The sequence below is a fragment of the Eulemur rufifrons genome, chromosome 6, assembly GCF_041146395.1.
Source record: "Eulemur rufifrons isolate Redbay chromosome 6, OSU_ERuf_1, whole genome shotgun sequence".
Lineage (NCBI taxonomy): Eukaryota > Metazoa > Chordata > Mammalia > Primates > Lemuridae > Eulemur > Eulemur rufifrons.
The window spans coordinates 53,650,712-53,664,726 of NC_090988.1; the positions used below are offsets into that span (position 1 = coordinate 53,650,712).

At 57.1% G+C, this 14,015-nt stretch overlaps 1 protein-coding gene across 1 annotated transcript in view; it reads right to left on the bottom strand.

Annotated features, from left to right (window-relative positions):
* Positions 1–1,606: 1,606 nt before the first annotated feature.
* Positions 1,607–14,015, bottom strand: part of ARHGEF17 (Rho guanine nucleotide exchange factor 17) — a 55,756-nt gene continuing 43,347 nt past the window's right edge. Inside the window, exons 4-21 of the mRNA XM_069471010.1 lie at positions 13,143–13,259; positions 12,830–12,922; positions 12,429–12,605; positions 12,030–12,080; positions 11,657–11,766; positions 11,464–11,549; positions 9,807–9,925; positions 9,227–9,440; positions 8,546–8,619; positions 7,730–7,929; positions 7,201–7,502; positions 6,480–6,729; positions 6,108–6,194; positions 5,717–5,784; positions 5,364–5,512; positions 4,368–4,542; positions 3,984–4,253; positions 1,607–3,025 (exon numbers count right to left, since the gene is read on the bottom strand). Of these exons, the coding sequence (XP_069327111.1) occupies positions 2,829–3,025; positions 3,984–4,253; positions 4,368–4,542; positions 5,364–5,512; positions 5,717–5,784; positions 6,108–6,194; positions 6,480–6,729; positions 7,201–7,502; positions 7,730–7,929; positions 8,546–8,619; positions 9,227–9,440; positions 9,807–9,925; positions 11,464–11,549; positions 11,657–11,766; positions 12,030–12,080; positions 12,429–12,605; positions 12,830–12,922; positions 13,143–13,259 (2,739 nt within the window). The 3' untranslated portion in view covers positions 1,607–2,828. The remainder of the gene's footprint in view (positions 3,026–3,983; positions 4,254–4,367; positions 4,543–5,363; positions 5,513–5,716; positions 5,785–6,107; positions 6,195–6,479; positions 6,730–7,200; positions 7,503–7,729; positions 7,930–8,545; positions 8,620–9,226; positions 9,441–9,806; positions 9,926–11,463; positions 11,550–11,656; positions 11,767–12,029; positions 12,081–12,428; positions 12,606–12,829; positions 12,923–13,142; positions 13,260–14,015) is intronic.

Consider the following 14,015-nt stretch of genomic DNA (forward strand, 5'->3'; position numbering starts at 1 on the left):
GAGGTCCTAAGATGCAGCTCCGATGTCTGGGCCACCGTGCCCTCAGACAGCTACTTACTGCCAGTTCACGTCTCTGCTATTAAGCACCCCTTCTACTTCTGGGGCAGAAGGAACCTCTTCCTTGCAATCCAAAGACCTGTGCACACCAAGCAACAGTCCTATGTAGGAAGGGATGATCAGCCCCGTTTCACAGATGAGGAAATGGAGGCTGACAGGGGATACAACTCATCTGAAGGCACATAGCTAGTTAGCAGCAAAGTCAAGATTTCAAACAGTGTCTGTCCAGCTTCAAAGCTTGTGTTCAGGCTGGGTACGGTGGCTCACACCTGTTATCCCAGCACTCTGGGATGCGGGAGGATTGCTTGAGCTCAGGAGTTTGAGACCAGCCTGAGCAAGAGCGAGACCCCGTCTCTACTAAAAATAAAAAAATTATCCGGGCATGGTGGTGCACACCTGTAGCCCCAGCTACTTGGGAGGCTGAGGCAGGAGGATCACTTGAGCCCAGGAGTTTGAGTTTGCAGTAAGCTATGATGATGCCACTGCATTCTAGCCTGGGCAACAGAGCAAGGCTATTGCCAAAAAAAAAAAAAAAAGAAAGAAAGAAAGAAAGAAAGAAAGAAAGAAAAAAAGGGCCTATGTTACTTCTGATGCTTTGTTTCATCATAAATTCCACATGAAGATCACTTTCTACTTTGTAATATATCTGTGTTTAAAATAGTCCCCTTCTCCTCCTCCCCAGTAAAATGATGCCACAGGGAGACAGTCCACACCATGTGCTGTGGCACCGAGGACCCAGCAGACCCCCAAGAGATGTGTGTGCCAGTTTGCAAAGCATGAGCCTGCACGCCCCTTTGGGAACTGATTTTTTAGAAGTCGGGCATTAGGTTGGAAATGTTTACACAGGTTTAGTAGAGCTGAGGCATGGTCTGCCCTTTTCTAGTGGTGGCCACCTTGAGTTCTGCAGGTGTCCTGTGATGTGAAAGGCTCTCTGCCCCTGCACAGAATGGCCCCATGTTGCTGGGCCTTTGTATTCTTGTGTCTGATTCAACGACATACCTCTTTGGACCAGAAATCAGACAGACTGGGATTCTACCCCTGCTCCAAAGCCTGGACTCACCTTGGCTTTGTCGGGGTTCTCCAGCTGTGAGGCTTTGCTGGAAAACATTGTTTCCTGGAGGAGCCTTAGACAGGCTCACCAGGGCCCTGGTTCTTAACTTGCAGCATGGGTCAGCTGCAGATTCCCAAGCCCCATCCCAGACTCATTGCCTCAAAAGCTCATTTGTTTTCACATTTGCATATGTCAACCGTAGAGATTGTGACATGTAGCCCTGGTTACAAAGCACTGGACCAGCACTATCCTTTTATTTTCCTGATGAGGAATCTGCAGCCCAGACGGGGCAGTGACCTACCCAGACTAACACAGCACGCTGGCGGCAGCCTTGCCACCCAGCACTCTTTTGGGTCTCCAAGGCCTCCCTTTTGCCCACATGAGTCAGTGTCGGGAGGCCCATGTGGCTGAGGAGGCTGCTGGCAGGAGGCCGCCGTAGCCAGCAATGGGGAGCAATGGTTTGGTGTTTCTATTTATTGACTCTTTAAACTTCATCATCCAAAGAGAGTAGCAAGAGAAACATAATCTAAGACCACAATGACCCACCCACCCCAAACAAAACCAAAACCAAACAGAACAAAACAAACCCCATCTGAAACCAGACCTTTGGAGCTGTAGCTGAAGCAGCAAGGGGGCGGAGGGTCGGACTGGCTCCCCGCCGTCGGGGGCTTGGGGAAATGCCCTTGGGAGGGAGCCTTCGCAGCTGAAGGGGCCACATCCAGCCCCTCAGCTTTGGGGGGGTCCTTCCTGAAGGGGCTGCCCCTGGCAGGAGGAAGTATGAAGAGAGAGACTCGGTGGTCAGGGTGAGGGGCTCCTAGGTCCAAGGTGACCGTATGTGCCAGTGCATGAGACGCGGGGAGGTGGGGCTGGGGGCAGGGCAGCCGCAAAGAGCACAGGGGCCCTTGTCTCCTACCTGAGAGAAAGCCCTGACCAAGGCCCCATCAGCGTCCCCAAATTAGGAAACCACTCAAGGCACTGCCAACAAACTGGGAGATGCCAAGGCCTGGGGAGGCCCCCAGCTGGGAGCCACTGCCCCCATAGTCACCATCTTGTCCTGGACGACGGAGGGCAGCCCAATCAGGACGGAGCCTTGGAAAGTTTATGTGAAAGGGCAGTGTTTTAGTGCCCTGAACATGCAGTGTGTGTCTGTGTGTAGTGTATGCAAGGGGAGGGGATTGGTCCCTCCAGGAAGGCTTGGTCAGGGTCCCAGGGTGGCAGGAATAGGGTTTTTTCCTCCTGTCATTTCCTCAAATCATCCCCTACCCCGGGTCATTGCATAAATAAGTGCTTGGGAAGGTATACATCTGAAAAGGAACATAAATACTGTACATGGGAAAGGATTTCATTCCCCAGCCTTCCCGCTGCCTCCAGAAAACTGTCCCCAAATATTGCACATGGCCCTCCCCAGCCCTGTGGGGTCCAGGCCCAACCGTGTCTTTGGTAGAAGCTCCAGGGACAGAGGTCCTGGGCAGCACACGTGTCCCCGTACCCCGTCATGACTGGGGGCACCGGAGCAGCCAGAGGGCCAGGAGAGGCCTTGGCCTAGCTGGCCAGCGGGGGTTCCATCAGGAATGCTTCTGCGGCGATAAGACAGAGCCCACGCAGGCACGTGTGCGCCCCTGGTCAGACACTCCTGGTCAAGGTCTGCGTGAGGGCTAGGAGGAGGCAGGCAGGCTGATGGGCAGGTGGGCGGGCAAGTCCTGGGCCACAGCGGGCAGGGTCACACCCTCCATAGGAGGAGGTGGTTCGTGCTGTCATCACGGCCCACGGTCTCACTGCTGCCGCCACCCCCACTGCTGAGCCGGAAGTCCTCATAGCCGTCACCTCCACTGATAACCAGCATTTTAGGCCTGGCCGAGCTGGGGCCTCGGTGCCGAGGGGAGTCCCGGTGCTCCAGGGATGGCAGCTTCTCGGGGCCTGGGGGGCAGAAGGGAGGATCCATCAGCCTGGGGGCGACTGGTGGCTTCACTGTCCCATCATGGTCTGAGCTTCCACACCCCAGAAGACAGGAAGAAGGACATGCACCCTTCCTGTGGGGGATCCCACTCTCTGTCAGCCAAGAACTTATTTGGAAAGAAATGCCCACTTCCTGGCAGCCAGACTTCTTATCTCCCACTCGCACTTTCTAGTCAGGAGAGACAGAAAGGGCGACACCACTTTCTGTGTCTCTTGATTACGGCACACATGGCGTCTTCCTCATCATAATGATACAACGCTCCTACTTCAACACCCTTTCCCAGTTGGGGAGCACAGGCCTGCCCTGGACCCAGACGACCCCGACCCAGGCTTTCTTGCTTCCTGATTTCCATGGCCACTTCCCCTCGGGAACATGATTTCTTGTTCTGCCAAAGCAAAACGTTTCTCATTGTGACCTCCTTCGTGTACATCATTTCCTACCAGTTCACTTTCTAATTCTCACAGCTCCTTTCCTGTCCCATGTGCCATGCTATGTTGTGTTTGCTGCTATTTCTATTTCCTGCTTTGCACGTCACTTCCTGCCCTGTACACTATTTCTAATCCTGTTGTATTTCCCCATCGTATATAGGAAATATATACAACAGGAGAAACATATATAACTGGACATACTTCCTATATACATATTCCAGCTGTGCCATAGTCTACTTTTTAAGCTTATGGTTCACTCCCTGCCCGACACCTTTTTGGACAGAATTTTATGTACACACATGTGCACACACGGGCACTATCCTAGTAGGTTTCACCTGGGGGCTTCCATCACCTATTTCCTGTAGTATATGCCATTTCCAGCTCTATGTTACACTTTTCCTCCTGCTTGAAACCTCTTCTGGTAGGATAGCAGGGAGTCCTAAACTGAAAGTCTGGGACCCCTGGCTTAGGGTAGGATGCACAGACCCACCTGTGTCTGGGGGAGGTGGTGGGGTTGGGCAGAGCAGGTTGAAGCCGTCTGGCAGCTGGACTGCAGCCAAGAAGCGCACATGGCCAGTGTGTCCCTGGCCGAGGCCAGCAGGGCTGAGTGGTGCCCGTGGGCAGCTGACAGTACCAGGCGAGGTGGGCATGGTGAGCACGACGCCAGCACTGGTGCCCACCCACAGCAGCTCCTCACACACCAGCAGCGCTGTGATCCGCAGGCAGGCGGCTTTGTGCTGCCGGATGATGGCGTCCGAGCCTGGGGCGGGAGACAGACCAGAGCTGGGACCAAATCCTGGCCCCTGCTCAGCCTCCTCAATGACGGGGCAGAAAGGCTCTAAGAAAAGGTGTGGAGGTAGCTTGAGGTCAGTACCTGCGAGCATCCTGTGCACGGGAGGGGTGACATCTACCTCTGCCAGCTGCTCAAAGGTGTCTGGATGGTAGAGACACACATGGGCACTACCCTTCAATGTCACCCATACGCCCAGGCTGGAGTCCACCATGCAAGCCACACTGCGGCTTGAGTCCTGTCCCACGTGAAATGTGTGCTGTGGGGGTGGGGTAGAGAGCAGGTGGTCACTGGCGGCCCTGCCTCCCCTTCCCCTCCTGGCCTGGAGCTTCACCGGTGTCCATCCCTCCCTCCTTACAACTCACACCAAGCCTCTCCAGAGTGCCCACCCGCGTGGACAGCAAAGGCCGCCTTGGGCCATGGTCTGGATGATTAACCTTGCAAAGCTTGGTTTCACTGCTGACTCCCAACTTAATCCTCAGGAATTAAAATGGTGGTGCCCTTTCCCCACGAAACTTGAATGATTTAAGGATCAGAGAATTTCAAAGCTTGAAGGGTTTCGAGACCAATCATTGGCCTCTCCCTGGACAGATGGGGAGGCTGAAGCCTAGAAGGGAAAGTAACCTGCCCAAGGCCACACAGCAAGGCAGTCACAGAGCTGGGGCCTGAACCAGACTGCAGCCCGGCCAACGATGGAATGAGAGGGAAATCAAGGGAACCTGATACCACCAGGCTAGAAACCTCTGACATGCATAAATGAAGCCAGGGCTAGAGGCCAGAGTCCAATGCTAATGGACGTTGACATCAGGAAGCACCCCTGTCCTATCCCCAAAAGACCCCATCACCTGAGCCGAGAGATAGGGTGGGCAGAAGCACGAATAAGGATTCCTGATGTACACGGGCACTTACTGTCTCCCTCGTCAGCTACAGAAGAAACCAGGAGCAAAGGGCAGGGGCTGTGCTCAGGAGAAGGTCCCAACCCCAGCTGGATGCTTTTTATGTCCCCTCTATGGTCTCATCTTCCTTTCACATGGGCCCAGCTCACCCCCAGTCACCAATTCTGTCCCCTACCCCCGCTACCTTCAGCTGCAGCGTGTCGGGACTCAGGACAAGGATGCGGTTCTGGCAGCCACACCACAGCCGCCCACCCACAGACACCATCTTGGTTATGGGGCTCCCCTGAGCACCCAGGGTCACTGATTTGAAGTTCTGAGGGTCCCAGAAATGGCCTGGAGTGGGAGTGGGGTAAAGAAAACAAGAAATTCAGTCCAGTAGTGAATTTAAGTCTCACTCTCCCCTGAAATGAGATGTTAACATCCCCATTTATAAGCAAGGACAGCGAGGCCCAGAGAAGGCCTGGGAGTGGCCCAAAGCCACACCTTCAGGAGAGAGCTCCAACACCAGCAGGGGGACTGGGGCAGGTGGGCACTGACCTGCTTCTCTTTGGTAGACCACAAGTTCTCCGTTGGCCAGAGACACAAACACCTGGTTATTCAGATACCTGGGCAGGAAAAAGATGGAGCAGTCAGGGAGTTCAGGAGGCCAAAATGGGTCACCTGGGGCCTGGGGAATAACAGACAGAATGCCTGTGGCTCCCACGAGACCACCTCCTCCCATCCACGAGGAGTCTGAGGTCAAGAAGAAGCAGTGACCTTTCCGAGCTCACACAGCATGTAAGGGCACAGCTAGCCTAGGGCCAGGCCTCTGGCCTCAGCCTCTGCAGAGAGGAGGGGCAGCAGAGCAGGGGGACCCAGATGGACAGAAAGAGGCCCGCACATGTGGCTTAGTAGGATCTGGACGGGAAGGGCCACCCCGGGGCCTTACAGGATGCAGGTCACAGAGGCTGCATGCTGGAGCTTCATGCTGTTCCTGCGATCACGGATGCTGTCGGAGGACTGGTACACGTGGACACTGTGGATCAGGGGTGTGTGCCTGTGACACATGCTTGGTGCACACCAGTCCCTGGAGTTGTCCCTCCACCTCTTTGCCTGTACCACCGCGTCCTCCACGCCAGGTGTGTGCCCAAGGTACTGAGATCCCACAGCCTCCCGTGCGCTTCAGACCCACTGGCACTCCGGCTGGCAGTACCCCTGAGGTCTGACCCAAAGCCCTCCCGTCTCTGCCTCAGGGTGCCATCTGATTTCCAGGGAGCTCAGGCTTCCGGCACTGTGCTCCCAGCCCCTCCCCTGTCCCTACCAGCCGTCTTCAGTGCCCAGCCACACGGAGCTCTGGTAGGCCTCAGGGTCAACGCTGAGCAAGTCCTCAAGGCTGCCCCGGGTGAAAGAGCCGCGGCTGGAGCGGCGAAGGGCTCTCCCATCCATTGGACTGGTGCCGCAGGGACCGCCAGGCCCAAAGGAGCCAGACAGTGGCAGGAAACCAGGCTCCTGCTCCTCCTCTGAGCTGGTTGTCTCTGCTGTGGCCTCCTTGGAACTTGGGGTCTCCTCATCTGAGAGAAACAAAGGTGTCTGTTTCCATCCCCCTCCACCAGGCCTGAGACCTGATATCTTCCTAGGCCTCAGTCTCAATGCATCTCCTGGCCATGCCCCTCCCAAGGGCCTCTCACAGCTGTTCTCCCATCCCAGAGGCCTCTGCATCTGCTCAGGCCTCTTACCCTGTTCACTGACAGCTCAGCCACACAGGCTCCTGTCCTAGCATGGCCTCCCTTCCCTAGGGCCCCCGCGGTTTGGACAGAGGGACCAACCACTCCACCCAGCACCCTATCTTCCTTAACTGGGCACTCCAGGGTCTGCAGGATCCTGTCTGACTGTGTCACTGTCCTTGGGTCCTTGGTGACATGGCCCCCGCCCACCTTGCTGGCTCCCGCTGAGATCTGACTCCAGGCCTCTGCCTATGCTGGTCCCTCCTCACACCCTCTGGGCAGCCAGCCCTGCCTGCCAGCCCCAAGGTGGACACTCACTGCCAAAGCTGGAGGAGATGGTAGAGCGGCTGGCCTGACTCTGTAGGGTCCCGGAGGGGCTGGGTGAAGACTCATCATCAGAGTCACTGTCAAAGGGCACCAGCTCTGGGCGGGGGTCGCCCTCGGCAGGGCCCGGCGCCATGTCCAGGTCCGAGCCTGCGATGGAAATGTGCAGGCAGGGCTGGGGCCCTGGCTCCGCCAGCGTCGCTGCCTCCTCATCCACGGCAGCCTCCGTGTCCAGTTCTGGCCCGGCGGGCTCCGGTGCCGTCTCGCGGGGACCCCTCAGCGACGGAGGCCGCTCCCTGCGAGACATAAGGGAGTGGGGATAAAAGAGCTGCCACAGGCCAAACTCTGCGGACTTGCAGCCGGTACTCCCACAGGCCCCGCCCACAGTCACCGGGCCCCGCCCACAGCCATTGAGCCCCGCCCACAACCAGGTGGGGATGGCTGCAGCGTGCTGTGCTGGGCAGGGGCAAGGGGCTTGTTCTCCCAGCCCCGCAGCGTGCCCACCTCGCTACCCGAGCCTCACCGGTGGCAGCGTCGCTGCAGGCCGGGCACCGCCCCGATGCAGAGGATGCGCGCGGAGCAGACAGCGATGCAGGCCTCCACGTCCGGCTCAGCACGCAGGCTCAGCAGGCACACCTGGCCCACGTAGCCATCGCTGTTGCACACCCACACCTCGGGCGAGGGCTCCGGGCAGCTGCTCAGAGTGGGGGCCGCGCACGAGAACTGTGGGAGGCGCCAATGGACAGGGAAGGTGAATGGAGGCATTGCTGCCGGCTCCCCACTTTCCAGGGGGACCCCAGCAGAATGGAGGCGGGCCTGCGTGGGTGTTATGGATTCCCTACACACCCTTCTACACACACATGCACACATGACACTTCGCACATCAAATGCACTCCTGCCCACGTGATACAGGCATCTCCTGTACCTGCATGTGCACATACCCATCCCAAGCATGATCATGAATACATGTATCAAATGTGACATTGGTAACCTTTGTACATACGTATGCAGACTCATACAGGCACATAAATGAGACATCTTCCTATCAATCATTTGTATCTTGTATCAATCATTTGTATTTGACATCTTCCTATCAAACATTTATATCTGTGCAGCCTTTGTTTACATGCACAGATATAGGTATGCACGAAACATACCCATACACATGGGATACATATGCAGTGTCCAGGTGCACGTACAGAGAGCTGTACATACTCAAAGACATCAGGAATAATGGCAATGTTCCAGGCACGTATGCAACGTTGTAGACAAAACAAAGATTCAGGAACACCTGCTGGCTTTGAATGCAGAAACCCACACGACCCACGTGGGCACACACCTGCATGCCACTGCGGGTTTTCATGATGGGGATGGCCTTCAGGAACTCCGGGTCTAGACAGCTTTTGCTGGCTGCTGTAGTGGAGATGGACAGACAGACACGGGGACAGGGCAGAGGGAGGCAGCCCCCCTTAGCATCTGCCTCATCCTGGTCCTGCCTCTGCTCCATTTCCCTTCCTCCCCGGCCCCTCAGGGTCTCTCTAGGGAGGGCCTGACCCCAGCCCCACTAGAATGAGGCAGTTGTGCATTATGCTCTGCTTGCTCCTGACCTCCACCTTTTCCCATCCGTACTGTCTCAGGGTTAGACTCAGAGGTCTCCAGGAATCTTCTAAGCCATGAACTCTGATGGATAGCTTTCCCTGATCCAGCCCTGCTGACACTGGGGGGGCAGAGTATGGAGAGGGTCTTGGCCATCCACGCCCACTAAGGAGCAGCCAGGCAGACAGTGATGACCCTATCCACGGAATCCCCTCCCTGCTAGGGAGGCCCTGGGGGAGGCCTCAGCTATTATTCGGTGTTTCACTACAGAAGTCTCAGTCCACCCTCCCCACTAGGTGGGGCTAGAGCACACAGCACTGCAGTTCTGGGATTTCTGGCTCCTGAAGTCCCAGACAGCCGCGGTGTGGCCCACTGCTTACTGCCTGCAGTTTCTAGGAGAGCCCCAGTGTGTGCCCTGGCTCACCCAGCTTCCTCTTGGCCTCATCGAAGGCCTGTTCGAAGCCGAGGCGGGCGTCGGGGTGGGGGAACTCGAAGATGAAGGAGTCGGTGCCCTCGGGCCGTGTGGCACAGAGCTCCAGCTTGGTTGGTGGGAAGGAAAGGGCGTAGCACAGCGCCTGCTTCTCCGACAGGTCCCGATGCATGGCGGCAGACAGGTCCCGCAGCGCATCATCCAGGCTCTGCAGGGAAGGGGGCCCAGGCCTCAGGCCCAAGTCTCACCACAGCCTCCGCCTGCCCTTGGGAACGTGTGGGGGACCTGCCTCTCTCCTCAGACAGCAAATGGGACTCTGTCTCCTCTCTTAGACCAGGAGGTAGCCTGGATTCCCCTGAGCTTGGGCCCTCTCTCCTCCTGAGATGGGGATGGAGCTCTGCCTCCACCCTCAGACTTGGAACATGTCACTTCCCTCAGATGGGGGTGAGGCTGTATTTTCCCTCCCAGGTAAGTGAAAGGGATGTCTCCTCCCTCATGCAAATGCCAAGGCTAAGTCTCTCCCTCAGGGTCAAGGGTCCCCCCAACTCCCCAGTCTCAGGCAGAGGACACAGACCTGGTGGGGGAAACCGAGGCTCTCAGAGAGCTTGCTCATTTGGCCCAGGGTGGTGAGGTCCTCATCTAGGCGGCTGATGGCTTTCTGGATGTTCTCCCGATTGGTGGCTTGGGACGCCCCTGGTGGGGATGCAGGAAGGCCATGGACAGATATAGAGACAGACAGACAAGGTCCAGCTTGGACAGACACTCCTCCCCGCACTGCGTAACTTGCAGCTGGGCATGGGGAGAGGCGTGTCAAACCCAGAACGAATATACCCCAAGCTTTTGGGAACAAGGTTAACAGGCAGCTCCCAGAGAAACCCCAGGCCCGAGAGCAGAGGACTGGCCCTGATTCAGAGCCACGTGGCACAAGATGTTGGGCTGTGGAGAAGTCCCCAGGAAGGCACACAGCATAAAATGGCAGACAGCTCTGCAGGCTGTGCAGGATCCAGCTGACAGGGAACTGCTGCTGGTGCAGCCGCCCCAGGGGAGTTGGCCAAGCAAGCAGAGCCTCGGGCAGGCAAATCTGCTGACCAGGAGACTCACTGTCCCACAGAGGAGGGGCACTGGGCTGATGGCCTGGATTTCTGTGGCCCTATCCCGTACCTGACCATTGCCAAGCGGCTGGCCCTACTGGTAGCTCAGCACCCCCATGCCCACGCTGCCGGGCTCCGGGTGTACACTCTGGACCAGGGGCCCATACATGGGGCTCTTCCTCCCCTCATGGGCTGGGACACACACATTCCTACTGTTTATAAATGACCCAGTCTGTGATGCTTTTGTTAGAGAAGCTCAAACAGACTACGACCATTCCCTGCTCCTTCTGAGAGAAACTGTCCACCCTGACCCTCACCATCAGCCACATTTTCTTCCATACAACCCTGCCCCTCTCCTGGCCATACCTGAGTGGACCAGGAGTGGGCACCTAACCTAAAGGTGGTCATTTTATTGACTGGCCTATTCTCTAGTGAGAAGAGATGCGTTGGACCAGTAATAATAAAAATCAGCTTGCACCCCCTGTGGGCCAGGCAAGAGCCTCCCTCACCCTGGGGGGCAAGCTCCAGGTGAGCACCCGTCTAGGTGACCCTGGAGACAGAGGCTGGGCCTGATCACTGGAGTTATAAGAAAGCAGAAAGCTAAGAGCAGCCAGAATGGGCCAACTCACAGCAAGAGGGGCAGAAAGACAGACACAGCAGGAGGGCAGTGGCTCTTGAAGCTGCCTCACCTCCCAACAGTCTCAGACCCAAATGACAGGGATCGTTCCAATCAGCCCTTTGCTTGCACTAACTTAAGTGAGTCCCTGTTCCCTGTTACAAAACTATTGACCAGAGCAGTGCAACATCATCTAATGTTAGGTGCTCAAGTGAGTCTGTACAGATGAATTAATGGCTAATTAGTTATGTCTGCTCTCCCGGCACCACCCCCACCTGGCCCCACCTGCCAGCCTAGGTCCCTGCCCGGTCAGAAGGTGGCATGTACGGACAGGCTGGTCTGGCTCTGGGCGCCACCAAGTCCTTCATGCCAGCCCCCTTGTACAGGATGGGAAAGCAAGACCCAAAAGCAGGAGAGCGGATGGACAGGTAGCCAGACTGGCTACAGCTCAAACCCTCCAGGAGGGCTTCCGAGAGGAAGACCCCAACATCCAGAACCCTGGGGCAGGCCCGAGCCAGCCTCACCTTTGATAATGTCTGCGTCCTCCAGTGGCAGCTTCCACAGCATCTTGTACTTGCTGGCCGTGTCGATGACACTGGCTGCTGTGTACCTGTGGGGAGCCAATGGGGCACTCTGGCCAGGGCGGGGGAGTAGGGCCCAGGGAAGAGCAACTGCTCCCCCTGCCCGCACCCCCTGAGCCCTGCCCCGGCCACTCACAGGCTCATGGAGCTGCGCCGCAGAGAGCCTGACTTTCGCTTCAGGGTGGTGCAGACGATGAGGTCCGTGAAGAGGAAGAGGGAACGGTCCTTCTTGCCACCAATTGCCTTCTGTGGGGCCCAAGGCAGGATTCAGGCCTTGGACACAGTCCAGAAGCCCACCCATAAGCCCACAGGGCCCAAGGGAACAGCAAGGCCCAGGGCGGGGTGAGGACTCTCCCCGGGCTGCTCAGGGAATCAGAGCAGGGTTGGGATTCGCCCAGGGCTCCTGTTGGGGTGGGAGAGCAGGGAGACCCATGGGCAGCAGGTGGGAGCCAAAGAGTAACAAAAGGGGGAGGTGGAGACAGGTAGGCAGACACTGGGATGCTCCTTACCACTTCAATGACCATCTCCTGCCTCAGGAACCGCCGCAGAGGGGCCTGGAGCTGTGGGGCAGGAGGGACAAGGCATCTTGAAGGCTGGTTACTAATCCCTGTCCTCTCCACAAATCCCAGTGACCCCTAGGCCCCACTCCATGGACCAGGCCGCTGGAAGCAACATCCTGTCCACCCTCCAAACACTGTGCTGTCAGGCCAAGGGACAGATGGTCAGAGACAGATGAGGAAGAGGACGCAGACAGGTGGGGATGTGTGATCAGAGACGCTGGCAGACGTGGATGCAAATACACTGCAGCCCCAACGTGGACACACACGGCCACGATTCCAGGTGACAGATGCAGACACAGAGGCTGAGCACACACAGATGTGGGTGGGCGGGGGGGGGGCAGCACACACATCCTCCATGCCCTCGATGTGAGCCTCGATCTCCTGCAGCACTCGGGCATGCCGCTCTGCTTCCTCCGCACTCCGGACACCCTTGTTGATGCGTTCAGCCACCCGCTTGATGTTCCGCTGCGCATCCAGCAGGAGTGGGTGGTCTGGGTGGTCCTCAGGTGTGTGCTTCAGGAGGTCCTGGGGTGGGAATGGGGACCAGACCTGCCTGCTTAGCTGCCCCTGGGGCCCCAGACCGACTGTTGGAATAGGAGGGACTATGAGTAGACACCAGAGAGGACTTCCTTTCCCACCTGAACCCTGGAGACCCTGATGCCAGGCTCAGCCAGGCAGGAGCCTCAGCAACCCTGTATCCCCCCATGATTCTAGGCCTTGCCTGCCTTCCCACCCAGCCCCATGCCCACCTTCACCAGAAGCTCGTAGCGTGGGATCCGCTGCACAGGCTTGATCATGAGGTCAGACAGTGCCTGCTTCTCCTTGTTCTCACGCATGCTTTGCTGAAACCCAAAGCAGGGTGGATGGGTGCCCGTGTGAGGAATGACTTGCCAGGAAGGGTATGCCCAGGGACAGGCCCCCAGCAAGCTCCTCCAGCTTAGCTCGAGGTCAGAGGCTGGCCCAATGGCTAGGGCTATGGTGCCCAGTCTGGGAGCTCCTGGGGCCCTCCAAGCTGGCCCAAGGTGAGGTTCACCTCCATCCCCCCGCCCTAGCCCACAGTACCTCCAGGAACTTGAGAAAGGCAGGTCTCGCCTCCTTAGCCACACGCACGGCGTCCTTTGCATTGAGGAAGTTATCGATATAGGCGGAATAGATGTTTACCAGGACATCTTTGGAGAACTGTGGGTGAGGAGGCAGGTTGGGGACTCTCAGGGGACCCCTCACCTCATCTTGCCCAGTCCTGGTTTTCATTGATTCATGAGTCAACATCTCTTCCCAACTAGAAATGATAAAGTCCCTAAGGGATCAGTCATGTGCTCCTGTGTCTTGTGGCTAAGTGTGTATATGCTGTGTGTGTGACATGTGAGGTGTGTGTGTGTATGTGTGCATACACATCTACAAGTGTACATTTATCTGAGTGTGTTTGTGTGTATACCTACGTATGTGTGTTGGATGTGCACTTCTAACCGGGCATTTCCGTCCCCAGGTCTCCAACCCCACCAAGTCCAGCCGGACGGGTCTCCTTCCTTCTCGTCTCTGAGTGACACAGACTCATTCTGGCCACCTGGCTTTTGCTTATGCAATTCCCTCCACCAGGAATGCCCTTCCCCATCCAAATCTCACCCGCCCTCAGGGCTGAGCTCCAGTTCTGCCTGCTCCAGGAAGCACTCCCTGTCCTGACTAGGGCTCTGCCTGGTACTATACCAGGCCTCTGGCTTCTCCAGACCCCCCAGAACAAGTTCTCCCTTTCCAAGAAGAGAGTTCTCTGATCCCACCCACTGGAAAGCCCTGCCCAGGGCAGGGCACACAGCTGGTGGCTAATACCTGCTGGCCAGCTGATGGCAGACTAAATATGGAGGTTCTCCGTCCAAATCCTTGGCTGGGAGTCAGGACATGGGTTCCTATCTCAGCTGCACCATGGATAGGCTAAGTGAC